We start from the raw sequence: 26551 nt of genomic DNA, 5'->3' as shown, positions 1-26551 counted from the left end.
CTTTGGGATGAAAACCCATCTCCCAAGGCTTTTCCTTGCCCATCTACCTGCTGAAGAAAGGCAGACACTTGGGCCAGTTAATCCAAAAGAAAGAAAGGTGGAGGGGGGCTTGTCAAGAGTAAACAAATTCAGTTTTGCTCTTTCAGTTAGACATGTTCAGGACATGAACTTATTCCCAGGAATTCTGCAGAGCCAAGAAAAAAACAATGTTGGTGGTGCATGCAGGAAAAGTTAAGAGCAGCTGTCTGCGGATTGATGGTAGACCACAACTTACTTCAGCAGATTTTAAGGAACCGGAAAAAAAAAAAAGAGTAATCTAGAGCTTGGAAATAATATATTTTCACAAGAAACATATTTGTTATGGATGCTTAAAAATAGCTTTTACTTCCAAGGAAAGGTTTTCAGATGTGTGTATGGACTAGACTATTCTAAAGGGAGATCCTGTATGTGACTTCTCTGTTCTCTTTCACCTGGTGATGCTACTCAGGTTGCCAGCCAGTACTGAAGCTGATGCTTTTGCTTTCAGCAATTGTTTTTCCTTTTCATCTTCGTTAACTTCTGTTGCTACTTGAAGAGGGGGTAAGATTTTCTTTTCAAAGGCCTTTTCAATGGGCAGCTTTCATATCTTTATTTTTGCTTGATGCTGTATTCTTCTCTCTTCAAGAGAAAAAATAATGTATGTCTGATCCTCGCAGTCACTGAAAATTAACCAACCATATACCAGTTACACAAATCACCTAGCTCAGGATGAAGGGAACTGTGTAACAGGCAAACCACTGAGCTGATGAACATTTCCGTGTAGTGGTTCTCACTGAAAAATAATCACTTGTGAACGTTGCAGCAAAATAAAGCATTCGTTATATGCTGAAGAATGGGAGAGGTAGAAAGCACTTGTGGCATTGATTTTAAAAAGCTAAAGGCACTATTTTCACTGTGTTGCTAAGATTGCCCTACAAACGGGAAAAATTTACACGTGCCAGCCTGCAAATCTCTTAGGATGTGCAAACAGCCTCCGTTTATGGGACTTTTACAACAATAAACCCTATCTGGCCGTTGTTACGAGGGGAGAGCCAAGAGTGACTGGAGGGGAGCAATTCCCGCAGCTCCCCAAGCTAAGCTCGCCCGCGCTCCGCCTTGTGGATTAAAAAAAAAAAAAAAAAAAAAAAAAAAGGTACAAAGTGTAAAATAACGGCGCAGAGCAAACCCCCCACGGCAGACAGCCCGCGGGGCCGCCCTCCCTGTCAGTGGGATTCCCCCCGGCGCCTGCGCGCCCCGCGGCCGTTAACGGTCAGGCTCCGCGCGCGCCACCTGCCGGCCGCCCTCGGCACGAGGCGGAGGCGGAGCGCGAGCCGGGCCCGCCCCCCCCCCCGCGGAGGAGTGGGGGCGGGGCGGGGCTTCGGCGCTGGGAGGGGCTTAAGCGGCAGGGCGGGGCCTGCGGGCGGAGAGGTGACGCCGCCCCGTGCCGATTGGCTGCTCAGATCGGGGAGGCGCTCTCGGCCGCCGCAGCGCCCCCCGATAGGCCGACGACAGTGCACGGAGGCGGGCCTCCGGGGGACGGCGCGCTCCGATTGGCTCGCCGCCTTGCCCGGTTGAGGCGCGGGCGTGCCGGGCGGCGCGATTGGCCGCTGGGGGCGGTTCCCGGCGGCAGCAGCGGCCTCCCGGGGGCTGGGGTCCGTCTCGGCGGCAGCGGCGGAAGTCTCGCGAGGGAGCATAGCCGGGATTTGGCGGCTGGCTGCCTCCCTCCCTCCTCCCTGCTCCCTCCCTCCTCTCGCTGGCTGCGAGGAGCTGGTGTTTGTGTGGAAGGGGGAGGAGGAGGAGAAGGAAGGCAGGCGGGAGGCGCCCGAGCCCCGCCGGCGGCTGAGGGCAGCGGAGCCGAGCCCCCCTCGGCGGCCGCCGAGCGAGCGCGGTCCCCCCCCCCCCCCTTTCCCTTTGCCGTCCCCCCCACCATGGCCTCGGGAGACACCCTGTACATCGCCACGGACGGCTCGGAGATGCCGGCCGAGATCGTGGAGCTGCACGAGATCGAGGTGGAGACCATCCCGGTGGAGACCATCGAGACCACCGTGGTGGGCGGCGAGGAGGACGAGGAGGAGGAGGAGGAGGACGAGTGCTGCGAGGACTGCGGCCCGCACCACCCGCCGCACCACTACCACCACCACCAGCCCATGATCGCCCTGCAGCCGCTCGTCTCCGACGGCGACCCGAGCGGGGCGGGCGGCGGCGCGGCGGGCGGCGGCGGGGGCCAGCTGCACCTCCACCACCACCACCAGGAGGTGATCCTGGTGCAGACCCGCGAGGAGGTGGTCGGCGGGGACGACTCGGACGGACTGCGCGCCGACGACGGCTTCGAGGACCAGATCCTCATCCCCGTGCCGGCCCCCGCCGGCGAGGACGAGTACATCGAGCAGACCCTGGTCACCGTGGCCGCCGCCGGCAGCAAGAGCGGCGGCGGCGGCTCCTCGTCGGCCGGCGGCGGGGGCCGCGTGAAGAAGGGCGGCAGCGGCAAGAAGAGCAGCAAGAAGAGTTACCTGAGCGGGGGAGGCGGCGGCGGGGCCGAGGGCGGCGGCGGCAGGAAATGGGAGCAGAAGCAGGTGCAGATCAAGACCCTGGAGGGGGAGTTCTCGGTCACCATGTGGGCCTCGGGTAAGTGCGCGCCGCCCGCCGCCCTCCCCGAGCCCCGAGGCCCGCCGGGGGCCGCCCGGCTCGCCGCGGCCGGTTTTGTTTTGAAGGGAGGCCATGTTTTGATGTGTGCGATGGGCGCCGCCATGTTCCTCGCCAGGGCAAGTATGGCGGCTCCCCCGAAAAGATGGCGGGGTCTGCGCTGCCGCTGCCGCTGCTCCTGCCCGGCTCCGCGGCGGGGGGAAGGAAAGATGGCGGCGGCCGCCAAGATGGCGGCGGCTGAGCGGGTGCGGGAGGGAGGGAGGGAGGAGGAGGGCGGGCGGCGGCAGCAGCGCGCCGCTGGCTCCAGGACTAGGCCGCAATGGCGTAGTTTCTGCAGCAGGGGGAGGCGGGGTGTGCGGGCGGGCGCACGGTGCGGGGCGAGCCCAGCCGCGCCAAGCTTCAACCCCCCCCGTCCCCGCCCCGCCGCCGCTTCTCCCCCTTCCCTCCTTCTCCCCGCGGCTCCCGTTCCCGGCCGCCGCTCCTCTCGCTCCGCTTGGGTGCCGATCGTGACCGTTAGGCGAGGGACGGCCCCCGCGGCCCTCCCCGGTGCCGGCTGAGGGGAGCCGGGCCGGCCGGGGGGGAGCGGGGTGGCGGCGGGGAAGCGCCCGTGCTCGGCGCCTTCCGAGGGGGGCAGCCGGGAGCCCCCCGGCAGGGCTGGGGGAGGCGGGGAGCGGGGTGTGCATAGCGCTCGGGTTTCCCTTGGCTGGCTCCGAGGCTTTAAAACAGGCGCGGGGGGGGTCCTAGCGGGGTGAGAGCGCGTGTTTTCGGGGTGAGAGTGCGTATTTTCGGGGTGAGAGCGTGCGTTTCCGAGTCGCTTTCTGTGGGAGTGTCTCCGCGAGGCAGGGAAGTCATGTGAAGATGCCCGGTATTATCTGCAGGGCTTGGAATAAACCTGGCATGCGCTTCCCATTTAAGCTGCCACGGTTTTCTGACCCTTCGCTTCAAAGTATATAAAGGGAAGGAGTTGGTTTTTTTTTTTTTGTCAGTGGTACATTGCGGGTGGTTTTCTTGTTTTTTTATTTCAAAAAAAATGTATCACTGGAAGCTAAGGCTCTGTAGTCAAAGTTCTGTGCTAAAATTACATAAGGGTGAAAAGCGGTCAAATAGTATCACTTCATGTGCTGCTTAAATTAGTATGAATAATAGGTTGGTACTCTGTTTCTGCACACTGTAATTTTTGTGCGCTTTACAATTTGTAGGGAGTTTAACAGAGTATCAGATATTGGTTAAACTTCTGATGTAGTTAAAAAATAAATGTTTGCAGGATGTGATGCTTGTGAGTGACCAGTAGTTTTATTAGTAAAGGGAGTGCTGAAGGAAGAGTATATTGAACGACTGAATTCTTTTGTCTGAAAAGATGCAGAGAACAGCGATTCTGATTTTTACTTCTTTTAATATAGACGATTATTTAACAAGTTTGACAGAGTGTGTGACACCTCTGATATATGCTTAGTTGGTTAGCTAATGAGCCTGATCAGAGTTCCCTGCTTTTGGATGAAGAGAGAACTTTCAGTTAAGAGTTTCCTGAACTGCAATTCGGTAGAATCGGGTTCTGTATGCTTCTGTGTATCAATGTACGTGACCTGAATTAAATTCACGTGCTGTCTTCTCTTAAAACTGACCGTCCAAGAAAGACAAAAGAGAATAAAATATATAGTTTTCTGGTTTGTGGAAAGTACCTAAGGTAGCTGAAAGCAAGTGAATGTATGGCTCGTGAGCTGGCAGGATATAGGGCCTCACTTGTACTCGGATTCAGAGAGCCTGATGGGATGCTTCCGTAGAGCTGTGTGCTGATTATTGCTTGACTGAAACGAAAACGAAGCCTGTGTCAAATGCCAATGCATTTGATTCTGTTCCAGCTTACGCAACTTTTACATCAGGATAGCCCTATTGATTTCCGTGGTTTTCTTCTTTGTGATCATGACCGTGCAAGCTTGGCCAGAACGATCTCCACTTGTAATGCACTGGAGATTGAATTGCATTGGTACATTCAGTTCAGTTATATCCGTGCTGCGGAAAGATGCAGAATACCTATGCTGACTTGAATTCAAGAGGCAAAAAAAACCAAACCACAAACTCCCGAAAAGCAAAGTCACAAAATACTTATACAAAGAAAAAATTATTCAAGTTTGACTTTCCTTATGTGCACGCATGTGCATCAGCCCTCCTCCCCCCATACTGTGCACCCTCCCACCCTGAGCTTGAAACAGCCTTTGGTTTAACCTCTTCAGTTAAGAGTGAAGTTTACTGAGCTTGTCGGGTAGGCTTTTATACCTGTTACAGAGCTTACTGAATGTTTTAAAAGTGGTCTGGAGTGGTTTGTGGTCAAACACTTAACTTTTGGTTCTCCATTATGTGTTTTCTGAAACTTGGGGGGGGGGGGGGCGGGAGGGAGGGAATGGATGCCAGAAAAAAATCCAAAAGAGGCAGAAATGGAAGAAAAAAATCCCAGAATAAACTACCTGCTTGCAAAAGGATAGTTGTACTAATGTTTCCCTGCAGAATCAGGCACACTTTATTTTGAACAAAGACAGTTGTTTTGCCTCAGTTTTTTGACTTAATTAAAGACTTGCTTGCACACTGATCTAATTGACTGTTTGAAATATTTAACAAAAAGTTTATCGAAAGATGACCAGTAAACACGACCGTGCATCGAGATAAAACAGTGAATCCTATATTACTGTTCTTAGGTATTTGAGTTGGGAACAAGGGCGCTTCGCTCATGGCAGTGTGCAAAGACAATGTGAATTAATTACTCGTTACTGTTTTCTAGTGTTGCTGCATTAGCTGTACCAAATGTAGCCAGTCATAAATTTTTCTGGGTAAGCATTTAACGTACCTCGTAACACCTCTTGAAAGGCGCAGGAATAGCGTATGAAATATCTGCTGATGTGATTAGAGTGGACTGCTCGATCCTGGTCTTGTTAACGTGGTTACTTTGGAGTTGCTTTACTGTTGTTGGCAACGGTTTGGACTTACCATAGGTCCTCTTATCACCTTGGTATCTGTGGTGATATCAAACTTGTGACCCGTGATTACTTTAATTAAAGTGGTTAGTTTGAGAAAGGCTTTGTTCTAGTTCATGTTAGTTTTCCAGATCTTCAGAATGGAATCATTTGTCTTTCTTCGTGTGTGGAAAGTAGGCACCAAACAAAAGCATCGACTACATGATAGTACCCGGTAACAGGGGGAGGAAAGGGTTGTTAGAAATTGCTCAGATTGCATTTGGAAGGTGGTGCTGAAGTTCTGGCTCTGCCAAATGCTGGAATTTTAAACGTCTTGGGGTTGATTTGGGGAGAAAAATGTACTAGTGTAACCACATCTGCTTCTAGATAATGTTGTCAAGCTTCTGAACCTGAAATAGGTTGTGCTAGATGGTCTGCAAGCTTTAGAGCTGAAATAGCACAACCAACCTCAGCATTGCCCGTAGATGTTTAAACTGCTGAAGTATCCTGTTTCTAGATGGGAAAGACAAAGATGCATGTGTGTATGGTTTGAAAATGGTTCATGATGATCCAGAGAGCCTGTGCAGTGGGCCCATATTTGGAAATGCAGGGATGTCGTATCGGGTTTCTGGAAGGTTCTTCAAAACCTCTTTGAGAGAGAAAAAGAAAAAGAAACCTTTAATTCCTTAAAGTAGAAGGGTTTTCATTTGACTTTATCAGATTACTGGGGTGAGAAAAAGAATCATCAGCTATCTGAGCAGTCATCTTTAGTAGTATAAAAGATAGAAGAGTCATTTAGTTCAGTCTTGGGCCTGTATCAAGGATAGCCAAAATTCTTTTCAACGATGAATAAGTAATGGGCTTCTTATATGAAAAAAATCATAATGGAGGCAGAAAGTGTTTGTCTGGCTCCTTTAAAATGTTAAGATAAAAATCTATTTCTGATTCTGACTGACAGCAGTATAGGCTGTTGGTATCCATAGGTGTTGAGTCTGCCCTAACAGTTTTGCCAGTGAACCTTAGAGGACAAATACATATCGTAGATATTTTCCTGCATCCATTTTAAACATCTTTTCAACTTTGAAAGTGAAATACGTGAATGTGATTCATCGCTTAAACTGTATGGATGAAGTTGCCTCCTAGCCCATTGTCAAACGGGGATCTTCTGGCTTACTCCTGGACCTTTCCCTGAGAGGTGCTGCTGATTCAGGTCAGAGTGCTTCAGCACAGTGTCTCACCAGCGTTACAGTCAGATGATGACTATTGATATATGCAGTGTTTTTGTCAGTTCATGTCTCCTTCAGCGGTGTGAAATATGAGATGGGTGACGTGGGGAAAGAAGAACCTGTTCTCCATCTGCGTGCAAGGCGCTGCAGAGGGAAAGTAACTGAGTAGCCAGTTCGGTTAAGAAATGACATACTGTGCAAAATGGAATTTAACTTTCAGAAGCGTCTGCTAAATTACTGTATTATTTAATGAGCTAATTACGGTTCTTTGCTTCCAAACGTGACCAATGAAGTATTTTGCCTGAGGAGATTGTGATGTGGTAGCAATAACCAAGCTGTTACCACAGTGCCTTGGTGCTGCGCAGTCGCTGAATACATCCTTTATCATGTAATTGCATTTCAGCTGTTCCTAAAACAAATGCGTTTAACTGTGTGATCATGAAAAGAAAATCTGAGCTTAAATGTTGTTCATCCTTTCAGTCAGTAAGTAGAGTGGCTGTTAACTTGGTACCTCAGGGAGAAAGCTCTAGGGTTAGATCTCATCGCTTTACTAGCAAGCGTACCTTCTGAATTCCCATTTGCACCCTGTATGTACCATAGGGGAAATGTGATGGAATAACAATGTGTTCTCCCTGCCATATAGTGAAGGAGGAGGGTAGCTCAGAAAACTAGGGATCTAGAGATGAAGTTCCAAGGTTAAAACCAGAGTAACTGAGGCAGAAATACTGATAGGACTTCTTGGGTTGAAAGAGTTGGGGAGTTTGAGAGCTGTCAGCTGGAGCTAGCTACTATTCTGCAAACGCATGAAATAACAAGGTTCTGAGGTGGATGCATTTTCTGTGCAAGAGATGGAGAAAATTTGGTGGTAAGAGCAAAAGATAGTCAATAAAAGTATTGGGATACAGATTCCACCATGCTTCGTCATTGATCTGTTGCACATAATCTACAGTTACTGGTTTTATCCTGGCAGACTGGCTTCCTTGAATTGGTATTTGAGCTTGGTAACCTTAAAACTTCTGGTCATTTCACCAATCCAAGTATGTTTTAAGTGATTGTCACAAGATCTGGCTGGCTAAAATGCTGGACTTCCACTGGTCTGTGTATAAAAATATTCCTTTGATATACTTTGAACGCAAAAATGTCCGGTTCAAAATATGTATTGCCTGTATATAGGGTGTGAGTGAAATGCAGGTGGAAGGACACAAACATGAAGATTTATTTGGGTATGTCCTAGACAGATGCATAGAACAACCCAGTTCAGGGTGTCTGTCTTCTGTAGCTGGGCATAGAAGATGTTGGGTGTGGAGAATATCTGTTACATCTACAAGAAATCAATATCTTACAATCTTAAAAGGTGTGAATGTTGGATGTAGCTATTAGAGTGACTGATATTGCATGTTTTTACAGAAATCAAAGGTCAAGTAGTTAACTAATTGACATACCTTCGGTTGTGCAGAGTATTTCAGAAGGTGGGACTGAAATCATGTTCCAAGTTCCTTACAGAAAGCTGCAATGGATCTATAAGAACAAGGCTAAATACACTTAAGCAGAATGCTTAAAACCACTCTAAATTGGTTTTGAGGGTTGAAACAAAGCAGGTCAGGTAGCATATAGTTAATTTTGGTTTTGCTGACTGGCTCAATGGCTCTGTCAGTATTTAGCTTGCCCTGTGCCGCCTTTGGACTGCACTTGTCCAGAGGTGTCACTAGAACTTGAGGGCTGTGTAGGTGTGTTTTGCTTTGCTTTGGATGCAGTATGTATGAATTTCTGATGCTTTTTGAGAGGAAAAGGGAGAAGTAATTTGGATGTAGCTTGCACCAGAACTTGCTTGAAGGCAGAAGGCATCAGGCAGACAACTTGACCTTTTTGCAATGAGAGTGATGGTTAACTTGTCTGCGCGAGTGAAAGTTTGCTTGGACTTTAACCTCTAAACCTTGCGCTGCCTAGTCCGGGTTGGTAGGGCATCGCAGTTTTAAACCTGCGATAAAGTTCTGCCTAGAAGACGTTGGTAAAGATCTTCCAGCACATGGGTTTGTTTGTTTATTCCAATGCGCTGATGGTATCGTAGGATGGCCTGTAACTAAGGTGTTGTGATGCTAAGGAGCTGCTCGAGTCTGCTGCTACTTTCCATAACTGAGTTAGATCTGGTTCATACCCTGAGTTATCTTGAAGGCCCTTAGCCTGAGGTAAATGTTTTGTACGCTGTTGTGTTAGGCTGTGTTTTTTTTTTTTTTAAGTTTTTAAAACTGCAGGTTTGTGCTGCTCTAGAGATGCATGTTAGGTGTTGTTTTTGTATGGGAAGACTGGAGTGCTTTTTATTTTCACATAACTGTCAAGAATGTGTTAAGTGATACTTTTGCTAATTTTCTTCTTTATCAAGGTAATAATAAGATCTGATTTTTCATGTTTTACTCCAACAGCCTAGCTAAAACGCTGCTGTGGAATTGATTTCTGTTGGTGGGCTCTTGGGAAGGAAGGACACTGAAGGCTGGCTGACTTTCAGTCTGACTCTCAAAGTATCAAGAAGGCATAGTTGAGTTGTGGGCCTTCACGCTAGGGAAGGACAGAAAATCTTAAGGAATGCATACAAAACTTCCCAGTTGACTCATGCATCCGAGCTGAGGCAGGAAATGAAAACTCATTTCTGTTATACATGTCATCAGACAGTCAAACTGGAAGCTCTGGGAACTGCTGGGGAGCTGCTGAAATGGCCAAACTGAAGGCAGCTGATCTCATTCTGGTCTGCAGCATGGAGGAGGCTTTGCGTTTAGCTTTCTGGTGTTCTGTTCTTCTGAGCTTCGTGGTGCCTTTTCTGCCTGTGTAGGCATTATGAAATACCTCTTCTCAACCTTCTGACAGTTTGGAAGAACAAAGTGTTGCTGAATTAGAGGTTTATTGAATTGACTTTGTAGCTCTTGCAGGTGCGGTAAAACTTACCCTGTAATACTTGCTTAAGGTAAATTCAGTTGCTTTCTGTGAGGCATTGATAAAGACTGAAAAGTAATGCAATGAATGGAAAGCTAGATTAAAGTGAAGGAAAGTGTCCAAATCGTCCATGTTACAGTGTAATACTGCAGATATTATTATTAGCTTATTAACACTGCTGTCTTTGCAGTGTTGTCTGTTTTCCTCTTTGGCCATGGAACGTATACACGAACTGCCATTTGATCTGGTAGATCAGATTAAACCCAAACTAGCAGTAACATTTCTAGAAATAGCTCGGTGGCAAAGAGTAAAAGCAGGCATTACAAATTGAATAGAAATTTGTCCTTAGTATATTTCTTTTATTTGCTTATGTCTTCTCTTCCCTAACCTGAGCTACTGCGTAACGAATATTATTACCTGTGTTTGTGTTTAGGGGGGAAAAAATGAAAAGGGAAGTACTGCCTCATTTGTTCTTTGCCCTGTTTTCCAATATATATATATATATGTATATATGTATATATGTATATATATATATATTTTTTTTTCAAAATGGGGAAATACTGTTTTTGTCCTAATACTGTTATTTTATCAAAAAAAGCTATTTTACAAATACTTGGACTTTGCAAGTCTTTTTGTATAGTGTGATTTGCAGGATCTTCCCATATACAGGGTAGGAGAAATAGCGCAGTGACAAGTTTATTAGCAGTTAAGAGTTAGAGCTGTATATACGTCTGCTGTTCTAGGTGTATTTTGGGAAGATGGTTTATCAGGTGAGGGTGGAAAACAGGGTTGGTGCTGTCTCTTTCCCTCAGCTGGTGTGAGTTGGGCAGTGAGGAAATAGGTGGTGGATGTTGCCATTCTCTCCTCTCTGCATCTCTCTGGTTTCTGTTCTAAAATAGCAAAAGGAGAGAGAAAAAACATTGTGATGCGTTCTGTGTCGGAATGTGAGTTGACAGTAAGAGCAGGTCTTCAACCTCATTTCCCTGCCGTCCTTAAGCAGAAATCCACAGGAGGGGCTGTAGAGCAGCTGAAGTAGCAGTCTCTAACCGGCTTGCAGATCAAAGGTCTGAGCGATCCCTATCTGCTGTTTACACAGTGGAGTGGGAAATCGCTTAGGCTGCCCAGTCCCACAGAAGAGGAAGCCTCCCCCTGGGGAGGGAGACACGCTGTTTAGCTTTTTGCTTTCTTTCAGATCTGTGGGCAAGTGTTGAAAAACTTCAATTTTATGGGCAGGTGCTGAAGCCCATTAGCAGTTATTTTTAAAGTTTCTTGTCCCTCTGTGACATTTCTGTTGAGGGTCGAGGGACTCTGAAGACTCCGAAGCTAAAGACCAGTAGTCATAATTTCTTAAGGTAAGTATCTGTCACTTCTCAGATAGGTTTGTTTGGTTACTGACTGCCGTTGAGATCCAAAGTGGCTATAGTGGAGGTTAATCTTAAAGAGGTTAAAGCAATTAAATGTTTATGCATTGTTTCAGGAAAAGTGTTATCTTTAAAATGCAGCCGTCATTCTCGTAGGATGGTTCTACTTATTTCCTTACTTGTCTGTGTTTAAGTAGATATGCAACTTAGGCTTTTATTCCCACCTACTGTGTTCTTTCTGTGTTGTTCGTGCTGTAACTGTACGGATGTCTTTTTGTTTTTAACAGTTAGTGCAGAAATCTGGGAATGCATTTTGTTTTTAAGTGTACAGCAATAGTGAACTTACATTGAGATGAGCCTGCTAATTTGCATTCTGTTTCGATCTTTAGTATGTACTGAATTCGGTATTTCGTGTATTTCAGATGATAAGAAAGATATTGACCATGAAACGGTGGTGGAAGAGCAAATCATTGGAGAGAATTCTCCTCCAGATTACTCAGAGTACATGACAGGAAAGAAACTTCCTCCCGGTGGAATACCCGGCATTGACCTCTCAGACCCCAAACAGCTGGCTGAATTTGCTAGGTAAGTAGGAAGAAAGGCTCTTCAAACTAAAAAGGTTTTCTTTCCACTGGTTTAATTAAGAAACTGTTGGGCAAAATAAATGGTAAATTTAATATGGCTTGTTGTTCCTTTTAATCATCTTCTAAAACGAGGAACTCAATTCAGAATGGAGTAGTGAATAATGTATTAAAATAATTGGGTCCTGTGTTTTCAGCAGGTGACTTCTGATCTTCAGTTCTCATTAGGTAAGGTGGGGCCTAAAGACATTGATATTCTGCGTCTTTGATGTGAGAGAGTGCATCTTTCAGTGTCTCTGGTGACAAAGGATCAAATAAATGAAGTCTTGCATTCAGATCGTTCAGTACAAGAAAGCTAGACTAATATAGTTGGTAAAGCCACTTCTGTTTTTCACGTGCTTCTTGCTTCTTAAGCTCTTGGTCTTAAACACAAAAGCCCTGCTGAGCTGCTGGGTGTGGTACCGAGTGCTCGGGGCCGGCTGTGGCCACCAGAGGGCAACCTTGAGGTCACTAGAGAAAAGTCCAGTTTGGCACTTGGTAGTTGTGACATTTGTGCAGTGCACTTGCGATTACAGAAGGTTTACTGCTTCACTCAGTGCATGGGCAATGGTAATACTGGTGTCTCCAAAAATTTAAGCTCAATGGTTTGCTTTCTGAAGCTGCTATAATCATTTTTTCCAGTGCTGAAAGCAAACCGTATGTATGAAGCTGTGCTTATTTTCATGTTGGTACCAGCTGGACGTTCTACAGAGAGCTGGTGCAAAATTTTGTCACTTAGAGCAGGTGGATGTTCAGATGTTGTTGCTCTTGCCTTCTGGGGCCGCTACAGCAGGGAGAAATATGGTGTTTTGTTTTTTTTCAATTACTTGCTAGGTGGCAAGGACTATTGACCCAAGTTCTGATCTGGCTTCTTGGTTAGGTGGATCTTGGTGCCCAGTGAGCTGTGTCTACTCTTGTCTCACCTCTTTGATCTTGCTGCTTTTTAGAAGCTGCTTCTATTAGTCTTTGCTGTGATTCTACTGGAGGACTGCTGGTACAGACTCTTCCCACTGTTGTTTGCAGTAAAGCCATTAAACTCGGAATATTGAAAGCTCCGAGAGAGAGGCAGGGAGCAAGCACTGTAAAACTATCTAATCTGGAAATGTATTTTAAAAAAAAAAAGGTCATGAACAACGGAAAAAGGGATTTTATTTTCTGAAGTGGTAGGTGGTTTACCTATTGATACTATTGTTTACTGGGTTTACTAGTAAAATGATCAAAATGAATGTGTTTTCCCCTGAGAATTGCTGAAAGGCTAATACACAATTTTCTGTGAAAGCAAATGTTTAAGTGATATTCCGAATGTACATAGTGTTCGAATTCTAAAATGTTACTTAAACGTTTCTGCTAATCATGTGCCTAGAATGGTTCTTTCAGTTATTTAAAGTATTCTTGAACCCTTTGCTCTGGTAAGCACTGAGGTACTAAATACCTATCTTTTATCATCTTCTGTTATGAAGTTGAACTAGTTTCTTACAGGGCTTCCTTCATGCACATACTGAATGTTATTCTCCAGATCAGTTTGCGTACTAGAAAAGGTTGCCAGGATTTGGACTTCTTGAATTTACCAGGCTGCTTCTGTGAGATATTTCTGCATGCTTCTTAATATTGCAAAAAGTATTGCATCTTTAGGTTTTAGTCAGTTTTCTGTTGAGAGAATAATAGCACCTGGCAGTAATGTAAAACTGCAACTTTCTTGTTCAGGGTGGAATGTTCTAGGAAGTTACAGAGCTAGAATTTTTGGTGGATGATGGAAAGATTGAGTTTTATGTGTATTGTCTCATTTTTCTGTTAATATATCTCTCTATAGCAGATAAAATTTGATCTGCTTTAGTCATAAGATGAACAAACATTGATACTGGGCATGTGTCGCCTTCGGCAATGTCCCCAGGTTGCCCGAAGCCTACAAAAATTGTTCTGATAGCTTAACTGCAGGTGTACGAAAACCTTAGGCATCTTCTGTTCTAGGAAAGCTTTTTTGATTTCTTGGTCAGAATCAATGATTGTCAAACCTTTACTCTTGCCTTAAAAAAGAAAATTGAAAAAGAAAACAGAGTTAGTTGTATGTTAGATCTGAAATGATTGTGTATAGCTGAGACTGGTGCATGTGGGTGTATCAGAATACTGCTTGCTATGGTCTTTATTCTCTTGCAGAGAAAGAAATGTTGAAGGGACTTCTTTTAGCTAATAAGGTGAATTCAGGCTCTGATATCCTCAGATCTCTTCTTGTATTGCTCAGTTGTCTTGTTGATCTACATATTGTATATCACTGGAAGCCTTCTTGCATGGCAAACTGAAAGAAAAAAATTGGTTTACTTGCATGAGAATTGGGTTTGGAGGTATAGGGTTTAGGAATACAGTTGTATTTGTATTTCTAAAATGATGTGTTATTTAGTGTTAAGTTCTCTGAAAGTTCTAAGCATTGCTTGAAGGATTACAAGATTAAGACTTCTGAAAATCTCAGCTGTATTCTGAAAGCTTTGACCAGCATGTTAAGTTTTAAGAGTTACTGAGTTTCAAATTCACAAGTTTCATGTGCTCTGAGTGGTATTGCCTTTTATTTTGATTATGGAGAAAAAGTCTGTGCATAGTCCACATATAAGGAAGCATAAACAGGCTAGGAAAACTTAATACTAAGTTAATTTTGTGCAGCTGAAAACAAGCTATTTTGGGAAGCTTTCCCATTTTCATTAAATTAGTTGGAAGAAACGTGCTATACATTTGTAAATCAGCTACTCAAAACCAAGCTAGATTCACTCTTCATACCCATGCAGCTTATATTGATTGAGGGTAAATTGACTGAGACAGTTGCATTAATTTATGGGAACAGAGTTCTGAGGTTAACTTTAGAAATGGGCAAAGCTTGGGTAATTTAACTTGGGTAACTTAAAAGCTTTGTGGCCTCCTAATTAAAATGCATGTTTATGTTGGAATTTCATTTTAGTAGTAACCGATTTCAGGCAGGGGTCTGTGTTCAGTGAGGGGTAAAGTGGGGTGGTCTCGATGATGCTTGAAGTCTTCTGTAGTGTTGCAGCCTTACAAAAAGCATTTTAGAAGCTGCGGAGGCTCAGCACATGAAATGGGCACCACTGCTGCTCAGCAGCTAGGTGGCACCAGTGGAACGAGCGCTTAGGTCATCGAGATACCGTTGGATTTTGCTGCCTTTTTGGTGCATTTGTCATTGAGTCACGTACCAGGAATCTGGGCCCTTTAACTGGAACCTCTGTAGTGATTCCTGGAAAGGTTTGTCTACATTCTGAAACTATTGAAAACGTTGCAAATAAACAAGCTGCGTCAGAACATTAAGATCTGCTTAGTAATTCATAGATGAATGACTATAAATTATGCCTGTTGGGCAACTTCCTTTTACAAGTTATTGCATTCTATTGTAAGACTCATGCATTTTCTCTAGTACACTTTCAAATGCAATAAAAAAGTAACAAATGGATTTGTGTATTTCTCTAAGGCAGTCAGATCAGAATGTAAAACATTAGTTGTCAATGATCTGCAAAGAAAGAAATAAAACCTCATAAATTACCTCATTTTTCTTTCTGTGTCCCAGTCAAAAGGTATTGGAAGTCCATTAAGGTGAAATAAAATGTTTCATCCAAGTCTAAACTGATTACAAGTTACTCTGTAGTTAGATGTGAAGCAGTCGTGAAGCAGTCATGACTGCTTGGTACTAAAAGCATGGAGAAGTAGCAGATGTGTTTCCAGTTGGTGCATATGGTAAACGTCTTTAAAATTCCCCCAAACAAATCCCCCTGAAAACTCCCGTCTACTCTCTTGATATATGACTGAACTGGCTAGAGACAGCAGGGTACAAATATGAGTAAACTACAAAGAAATGGAAACTGGGAAATTGGCTCAGTAATGGGTCCTAGAGGTAAAAACTATCCTCTCTGTGGCTTTATCTTCTGCTCCTCTTGGTACCTTTCCTGGAAGAGAGCCATTGGAAGAAGTGCCCCTCCTGTTAAGACCGCTTTCCAAAATGGATAGAAAGCAAATGAGAGGAAACTGCGTTAGAGTTTGAAACTGGACACCCTTCTTAAACATGACAAAGCATGCTGGTCACCTAGCTTTATGGTTTAGGCCTCTTTATAAGGTATATGCTTTTGTACTGCTCTTGTTCTTGTTCCAGAGAAACTTAAAGGGCAGTAAACTGACAATTGCTTTACCCCAGGCATTACTCTGGGGGAAGGGAAATCTTTCTGTGTCACACACTGCTAAGGTCACTCTCTGTGTTTACATACATGATGTTCTGCAAACTGGAACAAAACCAGTAACTATTTTTTCTGGAACCTTGGAATGAAAGGGAACAGTTTAATTTTACAACAGTTCTGGGCCCAGCTGTGTCTGAAACATACTCGGAGGCTAACTGTGGGCTCTTTGATTGTAGGTAGATTCCTAGGACACCTTGTGGCACTCCCTTTGTGTCTGTTTATCCAAAAGCCAGTCTAGCCAGTTTCGGGAGCTCTTTAGCACAAACGGACCACTTGTGTTACTTCTGCCTCAGTAGGGCAGTACAGGGGTGTGACGGAGTGAGGGGACAGACCAGAAGTGGTACTGACACCACTTGTAGAGAATAACTTCCTCCTTTTCTAACCATTCGTAGGGATGCGGTCATCTGTAGAGGTGAATTATCACTGCTGATCATCAGAGACCTCCAGGAAGTGCAAAAGAAGTTGCCTGAGAGAGAGTAATACTGTTTAGGCTTTATAGAGAGTGAGAAGAAATGATGTGACAACACAGGTTTAATGGAGAAAAAAAGGAGATACTGGAACGGGGCAGAAATCTACTGTTAGTTGGTTTTGACTTATGCTTTAGTACTGTTTCTGTGGCTAACTTGTTAAAAATTGGATCCATCTCCAACACAATTGTTTATGAAGATTGACAGAGCTTTGGTGTGGGGGCTCAATCTGTGAAGGCACAGCTCCTGCTGGTCAGCAGGGCAGGTGAAAGGAGAGAAGTATCTGTAACTGTCACTGCAATATTAGAAAGTAACTTTGTTTTGAGGAATGGTTAATACCTGTGATTTCAGTCCAGCAATGTGGTGCTTTAAATACAAGTTAACAGGCTTAGCCTTTAACTGCACTATCCTGGGTCAATAAGGTTACACTTCAGTTTTTCTCACTGGCCTGCAGTTTCTGCTAGACGTGGCCCACAGAAGCTTGCTGCAGAAATGGGAATTCTGGTCTTGCCATGGAAATGGGCTTTCTGCAAAGGCAGCTGTTTTGGAAGTTCCACCCAGGTATTAATGTGTGCGTCCATAGTCGCTTTAAATAGTTGTATCTGCTAGAGTTCTGTTTCTGATCAGTGTTTCAGGCTAAGAAAACTTGGACTGAGCTGGTAGGGATGTTCTACTGGGTGGGAGCCAAATGTCTAACCCACCAGCAAGAGCTATCTGCAACAGTGTAATTAAGATCAGCAGCCCAGGTTCTAGTCTGGTCTCCTTTTGCAGAAAGCTAATTTTAAAGTAAAACCAAAATCTTTCTTTAATACATTTGAACTTTTAAGTCTTTACATTCTTCTTTGAGTGATTGTCCACGTGGATGCCACTGCTTTGTGAGCAGTATGACACCTTGGACAGAAAATGACCTGCTGTGGCTGTGCTTGTGGTGTACGTGCGCTCATGCCTTTGATCCAGGTGTACAAAGGGCCCAGCAGCTTCTTGTTGCCCGTGCACTGAGATGCAGCCTGGGCAGTGTTTGCCTCTTACTCTTGATATGTCTGCTGCTGATTTTTTTGAATAGCTTGGCTGCCCGTGCAACTCTGTGATATACACAATATTGTTCCCAGTTTTAGGCTTAAGTTGCCTGCTTCCCATGTTTCCAGGAGAAAAGAAATTGTTTAAATCGTATCCCTTTATTGGCAGAATTTTGGTGTAATTTTGTAGTCGATAGGGACTAAATATTTATATAGTCAAGTATGCTACTAGGCTGATGCTCCTTACTTCAGAAAAGAAACAGAACTTGAAAATTAGAAAGTCAGCTTGTTCCAGAATGGGTGCTTACAATATTAAGTGCCTGTTCAGACAGTAAACTGAAAAATGTAAGGTGTGTGTTGAAGCTCCAGTCTGACCATCCAGTTCAACTGACATTTGTTCCTCAAGCTTCTTGACTATACCAGTCTAGAAGCTTCCTGACCACACAGGCTAGGGTATTTTCCCTCTCATTATACTTCAACAGTCTGCTGTGTATGACGCTGTTGTAGCATTTCTTGCTCAAAGTTGGATTCAATACCAGAGGCAAGATGTAAGAATTAGGATTTAACTCAGTGATCAGTGCTATCTTGTGCCAAACCCTGCCTACTAAAGCTGTTAGCATCTCTTATTACTGATTCCATTTTTATCTAGTCTCTACTTCTACAAATGGTCAGTTATGACCTCAGAACAATGGTGTTTTTACTGATTCTGATGATATCGTGGACATTGATTTTGGGCTTAGGGGCATTTTGTTTTAGGGTCAGGGAAATGAGTCAGCGTTTACCAAGTTGATAGCATTAGAAGCGAGGCAGGGATTCATGGGACTGGATTTGTCTGCTGAGGGTGTCTCTAATGGCATTAAAACACAGCACTGTGTTCTCTCATGTCATGTATTATCAAAGCACTGTTCTTTTGTCCACGTTGGCATTACAGACACATTTTTATGCTTTCTCTTTCTGCAAAAAATATGGAGATGCAATAAGGAGAATCCTATGCAAAGGGTAGTTAAGTGTTCTGTGGAGCTACTGTAAAAAAAAAAAAAAGCCTGTGTTGTGGCCTATAGCCTCAGAATCAGGAAAGTTAAGGTAATAAAAATGATCTGCACAAACAAAAATAGTTTGTGTCCAAGATTGAGATTTTTAGGCATGCTGTTGGTGATGGTGTGAGAGGAGCTTTGTCAACAGAAATACCACACCTGTTTTTAAGGGGTTGTTAGATATGATACTCTCCAGTTCCCATATTTTTGTCATATATATATTAATAACCCTTGCAGGAGGCTGCAGTGTTCTTCAGTAAGCACTGTACATATTCAGTGTAGCCTGGAGATGCTAGGCAAGCAGGAGATTGTTGAAAGTCCACTCAGAGAAAGGAATAAATGCAGCCACTCAATCCCTAGTTTTTACGTTGTCTCTGTGAAGTGGCTAACTGTCGAGTTCTTCAGCCCACACATGATCACTTGAACTGTGCTATGTCTGCAACATGGAGAGGAGTTGGATTGTTTCTGAAGGATAAGTGATAGCCCGCAGAGCCATAGGAGGCTTCTCCATCATGTACTTATGTCTCTGTTGGCGGTTCTAAGGAGATTTTCCTGGACCCAGTCTTTAGGAATTCTCAAGGAGGTTTTTCACTGCTCTGGCCTTAATTCAGCCTCAGAAGGCCTTCTTTTCCTGTCCCCTCTCATCTATCCACGTGAATGAGGCAAGTGAATCTGCAGACTTCAGTCCTATTTACAGGAATATTGACAGCATCAAAGAATCCTGGAACCTACCTGCAAAGAAACAAATGGTCAAAATGGAGAATTTTTAGCTTATTTTCCCTACAGCTCTTAGGGTTTGTTTTGAATATTTAGAAGTTGCGTTTTAGCCAGATCAAGTATTAAAAATGCATGTAAAAATACATGTATTTACTGCTTGGAAATCCCAAACCCCATTCTTCCCTGTCTGTTTTCAGGGACTGTCCTAATGGGGATTAAAACACTCTGGGATAGCAACAGATTACTCTGCTGCTTAATGTTCAGAGTAGCAATTCTGCTCATTGCGATTCTTTTGTTAAACAGAGATGAGTGCCTTGAATTTAACTAGCAAAAACACCAGAAAACCTTTGGTTTAACTTGAGGTAGCTACATGCCATATCTGTTGTACAGAGCTATCTTGTACTGTGTTACCAGGACACGGAGTTGAGGAACTTGACTAAATGGTGTAGCTCCCCTTCTCTGGCAGGGTTTTGGAATGGGTTAACATCTCATACCTTATCTAAGTGAATCTCCAGCTGTGTGAGGTGCATTTATTAATTATTTACACTTACCTGCTTATATTGGAATCTGCTACACTAGTCATGCCATTTTTTTTTCGATTTTTTTGAAGACCTTGCACTACAGGTTTGAGATACAAAGATGGGTAAAGGGGCAGTGTACAACTTCCCAGGTTACTGCCTATACATTTATCTCTTTTTGGACATTCAGACAGATTGCTGTTAGAGCAAGACTGTTCTAATGTTGTTGTCCGCAGGGAGTCTTATGACTGTACTTGAAACACCTAATTTCTATGCAAGCATTAACTTGCTAGGCTCTATCAGTGGAGGTTAATGGCACAGATAGGTTAGTGGATATCTCTGTTAGTGGCTAAAATTAAGTAGATGATTGCTTGTCAGTTGCCAAGAGTGGAATCCATGTGTACAATAGCTTGAAGTAAGAATAATTACAATTTCTGTGATTATAACAGATGTCTGCGTTGTCAGTGTAGATTCTACAACTTGCCTGCATTCTCTGCTTCTGTAGAGTTTTGTTCTGAAGTTTTTTGTGTTGAAACTACTAAAGAATGAGTGATGATACTCTGTCCTTCATGTCTGGGTTCAAGGACAGAGAAGTGTAGAAAAATAGGCCACTTGGCTACAGGCACAAGAAAAACGTGATTTTTCAAACAAATCCTAATTATGCTTAGTGTAAGTCAGGAAAAAACTTATTTCCAAATACTCGGAGAACTAGGAACGTAGCATTAAACGTCTTATTCAGTGTTTATGAGGTCCTTTTAGAAAAGTTGGACTTTCCAAATACCAAAAAATGCTGTTACTATTATTCCAAGAGTTCTAAAAATATTAAAAAGAATATTACTGATGCACATAATACTATTGAATAAATGTGTGTATTACGTAGGCAGTTGAGGGAGAAGAGCTGTCTACCCATGTTTTTCTACTAATGTTTTTTTCTTCTTTTTAAGAATGAAACCAAGAAAAATTAAAGAAGATGATGCTCCACGAACGATAGCTTGTCCTCACAAAGTAAGTGAAGTGGTCAGCTTCTGACTTGATAGTGATTTGTAGGTCAGAATTTTGTACTGATGTTCTCTTGAGAATAAGCAAAATGTCTTGCTGTAAATAGATTATGCTTGATTAACTGTATTTAAGTTATCGCTCTTTAGAGGCTTCCTTGAAAACCTTTCACTGAATATTATTCCCATTCCTTGTCTTAAGGTTAGTGCATCCCTAATCTTCTGGTAACCATGATGCACAGTCCCTAACATGCTGGTTTTACTGTTGTGATTTCCTGCCACCCAAGAATACATACTTGAAAGAATGTTCTGAAAGCTGTTCAAAGTACGTTCCTAAGATCTATATATTGTCTTCTTGGAAGCTATGACAGATTTGGGAGTCTAGATCAGGAATCAGCAATCTATGGAGCAGATGCCAAACTTAGCGTTATTGGAAGACTTTGAATTGCATTCCACAGAGCTGGCGGGTGCATCATTTTGAAAGAGAGAGGGACATCTTGGAGATATGATTCTCATCTACTGGTAGTGGGGAAGCCACTGTCTTGAATAAATGTTGCCAGTCACTTAAATTGGTAGCATCTAGCTTTAATGCATTACCCAGCTTCTGTAGATCTTCTGTTAGCCAACTTAATTTGTAATGAAAAAAGACAAATACAACCTTGCTGACTTCTGGTCTAGATGGTGTGAGCATAAGCAAGTAGTGAGGGCAGATAGCTAATAGTGCATATTGGAGAGCATGGATAAAAGGCTTCTTTCTGAAAGTGGTAGCATAAGATATTCTCACTTAATGGATTCCTCTTTGTGCTTATATTGATTTCCAATTCTTCACGTTCTACATAATCATGTTTTTTACTGTAGTATAGTGTGTGGTGATACAAGAACACTTATTCTTTACAGTGCTGAAGAGTGCTGCCTTTGTTTTTGATGTATTTTTTCATAGCCTCAACTTCATTTAAACAGGAAAAAAAAAAAACGCAATTCTTCCATCTTCTGTCCTTTCTAATGTTTCTGGGCTACGTGTATTTATGACTTCAGTTTAAGAAAGGAAAATATTGCAGAAGATGTAACTGTTCCTCTCAGAGGCAAGCAGGGACTTGGAAATAAATGCACACAAGTCCATGGTGTGTTTATTTTGGTGCAGCATTTCTTAAATTAGTCAAAGAAATTCTAGTACCTGAAGAGAAAACTCCTTGAAAGTGTTAGTTTTCCCTTTTTAAGACATAAGGCATGTTGAAATGTGAATATTAGTTTTGAAGAAATAACTTCCAAAAAGGAAGCCTGTAGAATTGAATATTAGCAGTTGATTGTTCTTTAGGTTCTGTTATTGAACTTCATGCCTCCTAACCCTGCAATGTTGGTAGACTAAGTTTTAGGTAAGCTTAAACAGCATCACTTGGAGTACAAATAGAATTTACAAATGTTAGTAGGATTTCATGAGGAATTGTGTGCTGTGAGAAGTACATTTCTTAAAACCTAAGATAGATGTCTATTGATCACTGCTAAAAGGTGAAGGAAGGCATAGAAATCTTGAATGAAGAGAGCCACAAGTTGCTGCTGGCTTAAATTTACCCTGGAATCAAAAAGAGTCCTGTGTTGATGCAGTGCATACCCCAGATTAAGACCTCTGACACTGTACCTGAGTTCAAGTGAGTATGACTAGGTTGAGTTGGCAGTAACTCAGAGATCCATCTGCCTTATTCGGTTGCCCAGCATCACTTTGTGAGTTTAAACTAGAATTGGTGGTTGTCTCTTTCTGTGCCACGGTGGGTAGTGATCAGTCTGCTGCTGCAAGTGTGGGCTGGGTAGTTCCTGTAAGCGGTAATGTTCTGGAAGCCCTCGTACGCCATTTCCTCTTGGGAATGAGAAGGACAGAGAAGGAAAAGGATGGAATGTTGGAAGATAGAGCAGGGCAGATACCAAATTGGTGCTAGAGAATGCAATGCTCTAACGCACCACAGCGTATAATCTATCAGATTGGAGTACTGTAGTACTCAGAGTATAGCCTATTGAAGATTATACCATAAGCAGCTATGAACTATCATTCAGTTGTTTTCTTTCTGAAAGTGCTTTTGTTGGCGTATTCACTTGCTTCTAGCAGAGTTGCATCTTCTCCATGAGACTGTCCTATTATTCATTTGACTGCACATGGTTTGTAATACTAAGAGAAAAGAGGTTTTGTTTTGTTTTACTCAGCTTTTCACACTGTTAGTTTTCATGGTATTACTTTTATTCGTTTATTTTGAAATAAATGTAAGGGGTCTGCTTTTCAGCGCCAGCTTTTCAGAAAGTATTCAGGGTATGAAAGCATTTTACATGCTTGTACTGTAGCAGATAAAACTTAACAGAACTAGCTTATCTACTAATTGAGTTTCATTCTTCTTTAAGGGCTGCACAAAGATGTTCAGGGACAACTCTGCCATGAGGAAGCATCTGCACACTCATGGCCCTCGAGTACACGTATGTGCAGAATGTGGCAAGGCCTTTGTGGAGAGCTCGAAACTAAAGCGACATCAACTAGTTCATACTGGAGAGAAACCCTTTCAGGTATTGTTAACTTGCAAACCACAATTTATTTGTTAGAATTTGTGTAGGCTATATAACCTCGCTTCCACATCTCTTTGGGGATATTCGTTTTATTTTCTAAAATCAGATGAAGCACTGAATGATCGTCTTTAAAGTTGGAAGTCACCTTAAGTTAATTAGGCTGTCATTTACCTAATTCTGTGGGCTTTGAATAGAAATAAGCAAATTGTATGTGAGAGATACCTTCTAAAACATAATGTAAAGTTACTCACTTGAAAAATGAAGTTTGAAGTTACTCCTGAAAGAGGAAAAAGTCTTTCTTCTCCTTTTCAGCTTACCACATTCAGACAACTGGCCCTCAGGGCTGTTTGCTCATTTGACCCATGATACTAATTTTCAGTAGTGGGTATTAATCAGTTTTGAGGAAAATGATGGTAGTTACTGAATCTCTTTCCATTCATACCAAGTCACATGAGCCTCTGCCACCAGAGGTCTCCAGCCTACTTCATATGGTATTTCTCGTTCACATAAATATTCTTCACATGTATTCATAGCTTTGAGCATACTGTGTTCATCAATACTCACGTACTTTTTTGCAGATTTTTTTGAAAACCAAATTATTTCAGAAATTGCAGTTCTTAGGCATTCAGTTAGCTGTGTATGCTTGAGCTGCTTTGTGTTTCCTGATTAGTATTTGCTGACATGCTGCTCTGTATTCTGAGCGCATCTTGGAAGTATAAAGCTAGTAAAATGAGCAAATCTTTACAAATTATTACTGAAACGGAGAAATCTGATGTGGGACAGTTTCTGTTTACTAGTACAGCATAGCAAAATACTGTTTCAGGTGCAGGGAGCAGTGTTTTTTGTTATTTTGTTTTTGTGAAAGCATTTGCTTGCAAGCTAGAATTTATTTTCCTCTTTTAAATCTGCTATACTACTGTGGTAAAACAACCTGAAGTATTGTTTAAATGCAATTTAAAAGTAATGCCCACAGCTGCACTTCTAATAATCTTCAGCACCTGGCTTCGTGCTTCTGCAGTGTAGAATATTGTTCAAATCTGCAATTGAAATGGGTGGTACTTTTATTAGCTAATAGAATCTGTCTTTTCCTTTCAACAGTGTACGTTTGAAGGATGTGGAAAGCGTTTTTCACTGGACTTCAATTTACGCACACATGTGCGAATTCATACTGGCGACAGGCCCTATGTTTGCCCATTTGATGGCTGCAATAAGAAGTTTGCGCAATCAACTAACCTGAAATCTCACATCTTAACACATGCTAAGGCCAAAAACAACCAGTGAAAGATGGAGGAAAAGTTGTTGAACTCAAGCATCTTACAGGAAATATGAATTGGAAATAAATACGCCTCCCCTTTGTATATTGTTTCTAGGAAAGAATTTTAAAAAAAGAACCCTACAAACCTAAAGGACATGTTTTGATAAGTAGTAAATAAAAAGCAAAAAACAAACAGAAAAACTTTAAGGTGACATTGCTAAGATGCTCTACCTTGCTCTGTAATGCCGTTTCAAGAACACGGTGTTTTGTAAAGTGACCCTGACCGGAGGGGTCAGTTCACGAACTTGCATCAAAAGAGACAATTCTTTATACAACAGTGCTAAAATTGGACTTCTTTTCACATTCTTATAAATATGAAGCTCACCTGTTGCTTACAATTTTTTTAATTTTGTATTTTCCAAGTGTGCATATTGTACACTTTTTGGGGATATGCGTAGTAATGCTATGTGTGATTTTCCTGGAGGTTGATAACTTGCTTGCGGTAGATTTTCTTTAAAAGAATGGGCAGTTACATGCATACTTCAAAAGTATTTTCCTGTAAAGAAAAAAGTTATATAGGTTTTGTTTGCTATCTTAATTTTGGTTGTATTCTTTGATGTTAACACATTTTGTATAATTGTATCGTATAGCTGTAATGAAATCATGTAGTATCAAATATTAGATGTGATTTAATAGTGTTAATCAATTTAAACCCATTTTAGTCACTTTTTTTGGAGAAATACTGCCAGATGCTGATGTTCAGTGTAATTTCTTTGCCTGTTCAGTTACGGAAAGTGGTGCTCAGTTGTAGAATGTATTGTACAGGCACTGACCTTTTATTAACACCTGATAATATGTACATCCCATGTAATAGAAAGGGCAACAATAAAACAGTGGTCCTAAAGAAAGAATATGGCAGAAAATGATCTGTAAGCACAGTCTATTTTCTTTTGTTGTCCAGAGCAATCCTAGTTCCTCTTGACCTCCCAGAAACTGGAAGCTAAATAAACTCAAGTTTCCTTTACTTTGCATTTAATTATAGTGATTTGTGATGAAATCACATAATACCACATCAGGTGGTATGCCTAAACAGAGCTGGTGAATATAATGCTGTTTTCAAGTGACATAGACTTCCATTAACTGGAACAATGGATTTGGAGACTTGACAGTGAGTTGAGGAGATTTCAGTTTGCCTGGACAGTAAGCAGGTGAAACAATACAGTGAATAGCTAGATGGGCACCTTTGCTTAGTAAAGGTAAGGAATCTTGGAGGTTTAAATGCAACAGCGATAGGAAGTAGGGGAACCAGTAGGGTTTGGTCATACCAGGAAAAAAAGTCTTTTTTTTTGGCTAACTGAATATAATGATGAAAGTTCTTGGAACATCCTTGGACACCTTTTATTTCAAAACAGGAACTCATAGTTCTCAAAGAACTTGATGGATTTTTGGATGGTCTAACTAAAAGTGGGTACTACTCGTTTGTTCAAGTGTTCAAATAAGAAATTTGCAGATGATACAGTAAAATGTGACAGACTAATAAACATAAGAATATGCACAAAAATGCATGTTATTTTTTAGAGGGAAGTGGTGAATATTTTACAGTAAAAGCTGTTGTTAATCTTTTTCTGAATTCTGTTCTTACAAGGTTCATCAAACTTTTCTTGGCCAATACAGTAAAATGTACTTTTGAGTCCTGGTTTGGTGGTAGTGGGGGGGAAAAAAATGTGGATAATGTAAAACTACACTGAAAAGCAAGAGAATTGACAGCTGTATCTAAGTTAATTTGAACATTGCAGCTCCAATCTAAGGTTATTAGGAGTAGAAAGAAAGATGGGCTATTTAATTTTAAGGTATGCCCTAGAAATTTGGCAGTATTATTTATAAGCAGTTATTGAACAGAACAATATACTGAAATTTGTATAGTTACAGTTAAGTTAAATTCTGTATTCAGTTAAATTAGTGTCTGTCCTCTTTGGAAGGAAATAAAATCAGTTCAGTCTAGATCTAATTGACTTTTTTTTTAATGGTATATGGGATGTTAGTC

The 26551-nt window shown here is 42.3% G+C and overlaps 1 protein-coding gene across 1 annotated transcript; it reads left to right on the top strand.

Annotated features, from left to right (window-relative positions):
• Positions 1-1456: 1456 nt before the first annotated feature.
• On the top strand, positions 1457-26068 carry YY1 (YY1 transcription factor). The gene is made up of 5 exons (XM_040557927.1): positions 1457-2643; positions 11541-11703; positions 20658-20718; positions 23094-23252; positions 24351-26068. Exons 1-5 carry the CDS (start codon positions 1947-1949, stop codon positions 24531-24533), a joined length of 1263 nt encoding a protein of 420 aa, XP_040413861.1. The 5' UTR covers positions 1457-1946; the 3' UTR covers positions 24534-26068.
• Positions 26069-26551: the final 483 nt, after the last annotated feature.

This window comes from Cygnus olor, chromosome 5, assembly GCF_009769625.2.
Source record: "Cygnus olor isolate bCygOlo1 chromosome 5, bCygOlo1.pri.v2, whole genome shotgun sequence".
NCBI lineage: Eukaryota > Metazoa > Chordata > Aves > Anseriformes > Anatidae > Cygnus > Cygnus olor.
The sequence above is the reverse complement of the archived record's forward strand: the minus strand, read 5'-3'. Positions and strand labels throughout refer to the sequence as shown.

Bases quoted from the DNA above. Each gene is read 5' to 3' on its own strand.
- YY1 (XM_040557927.1), top strand. From the start codon at position 1,947: ATGGCCTCGGGAGACACCCTGTACATCGCCACGGACGGCTCGGAGATG. The intron at 11,704-20,657 runs GTAAGTAGGAAG...CTTCTTTTTAAG, and splicing joins CAGCTGGCTGAATTTGCTAG to AATGAAACCAAGAAAAATTA. The intron at 20,719-23,093 runs GTAAGTGAAGTG...TTCTTCTTTAAG, and splicing joins CGATAGCTTGTCCTCACAAA to GGCTGCACAAAGATGTTCAG.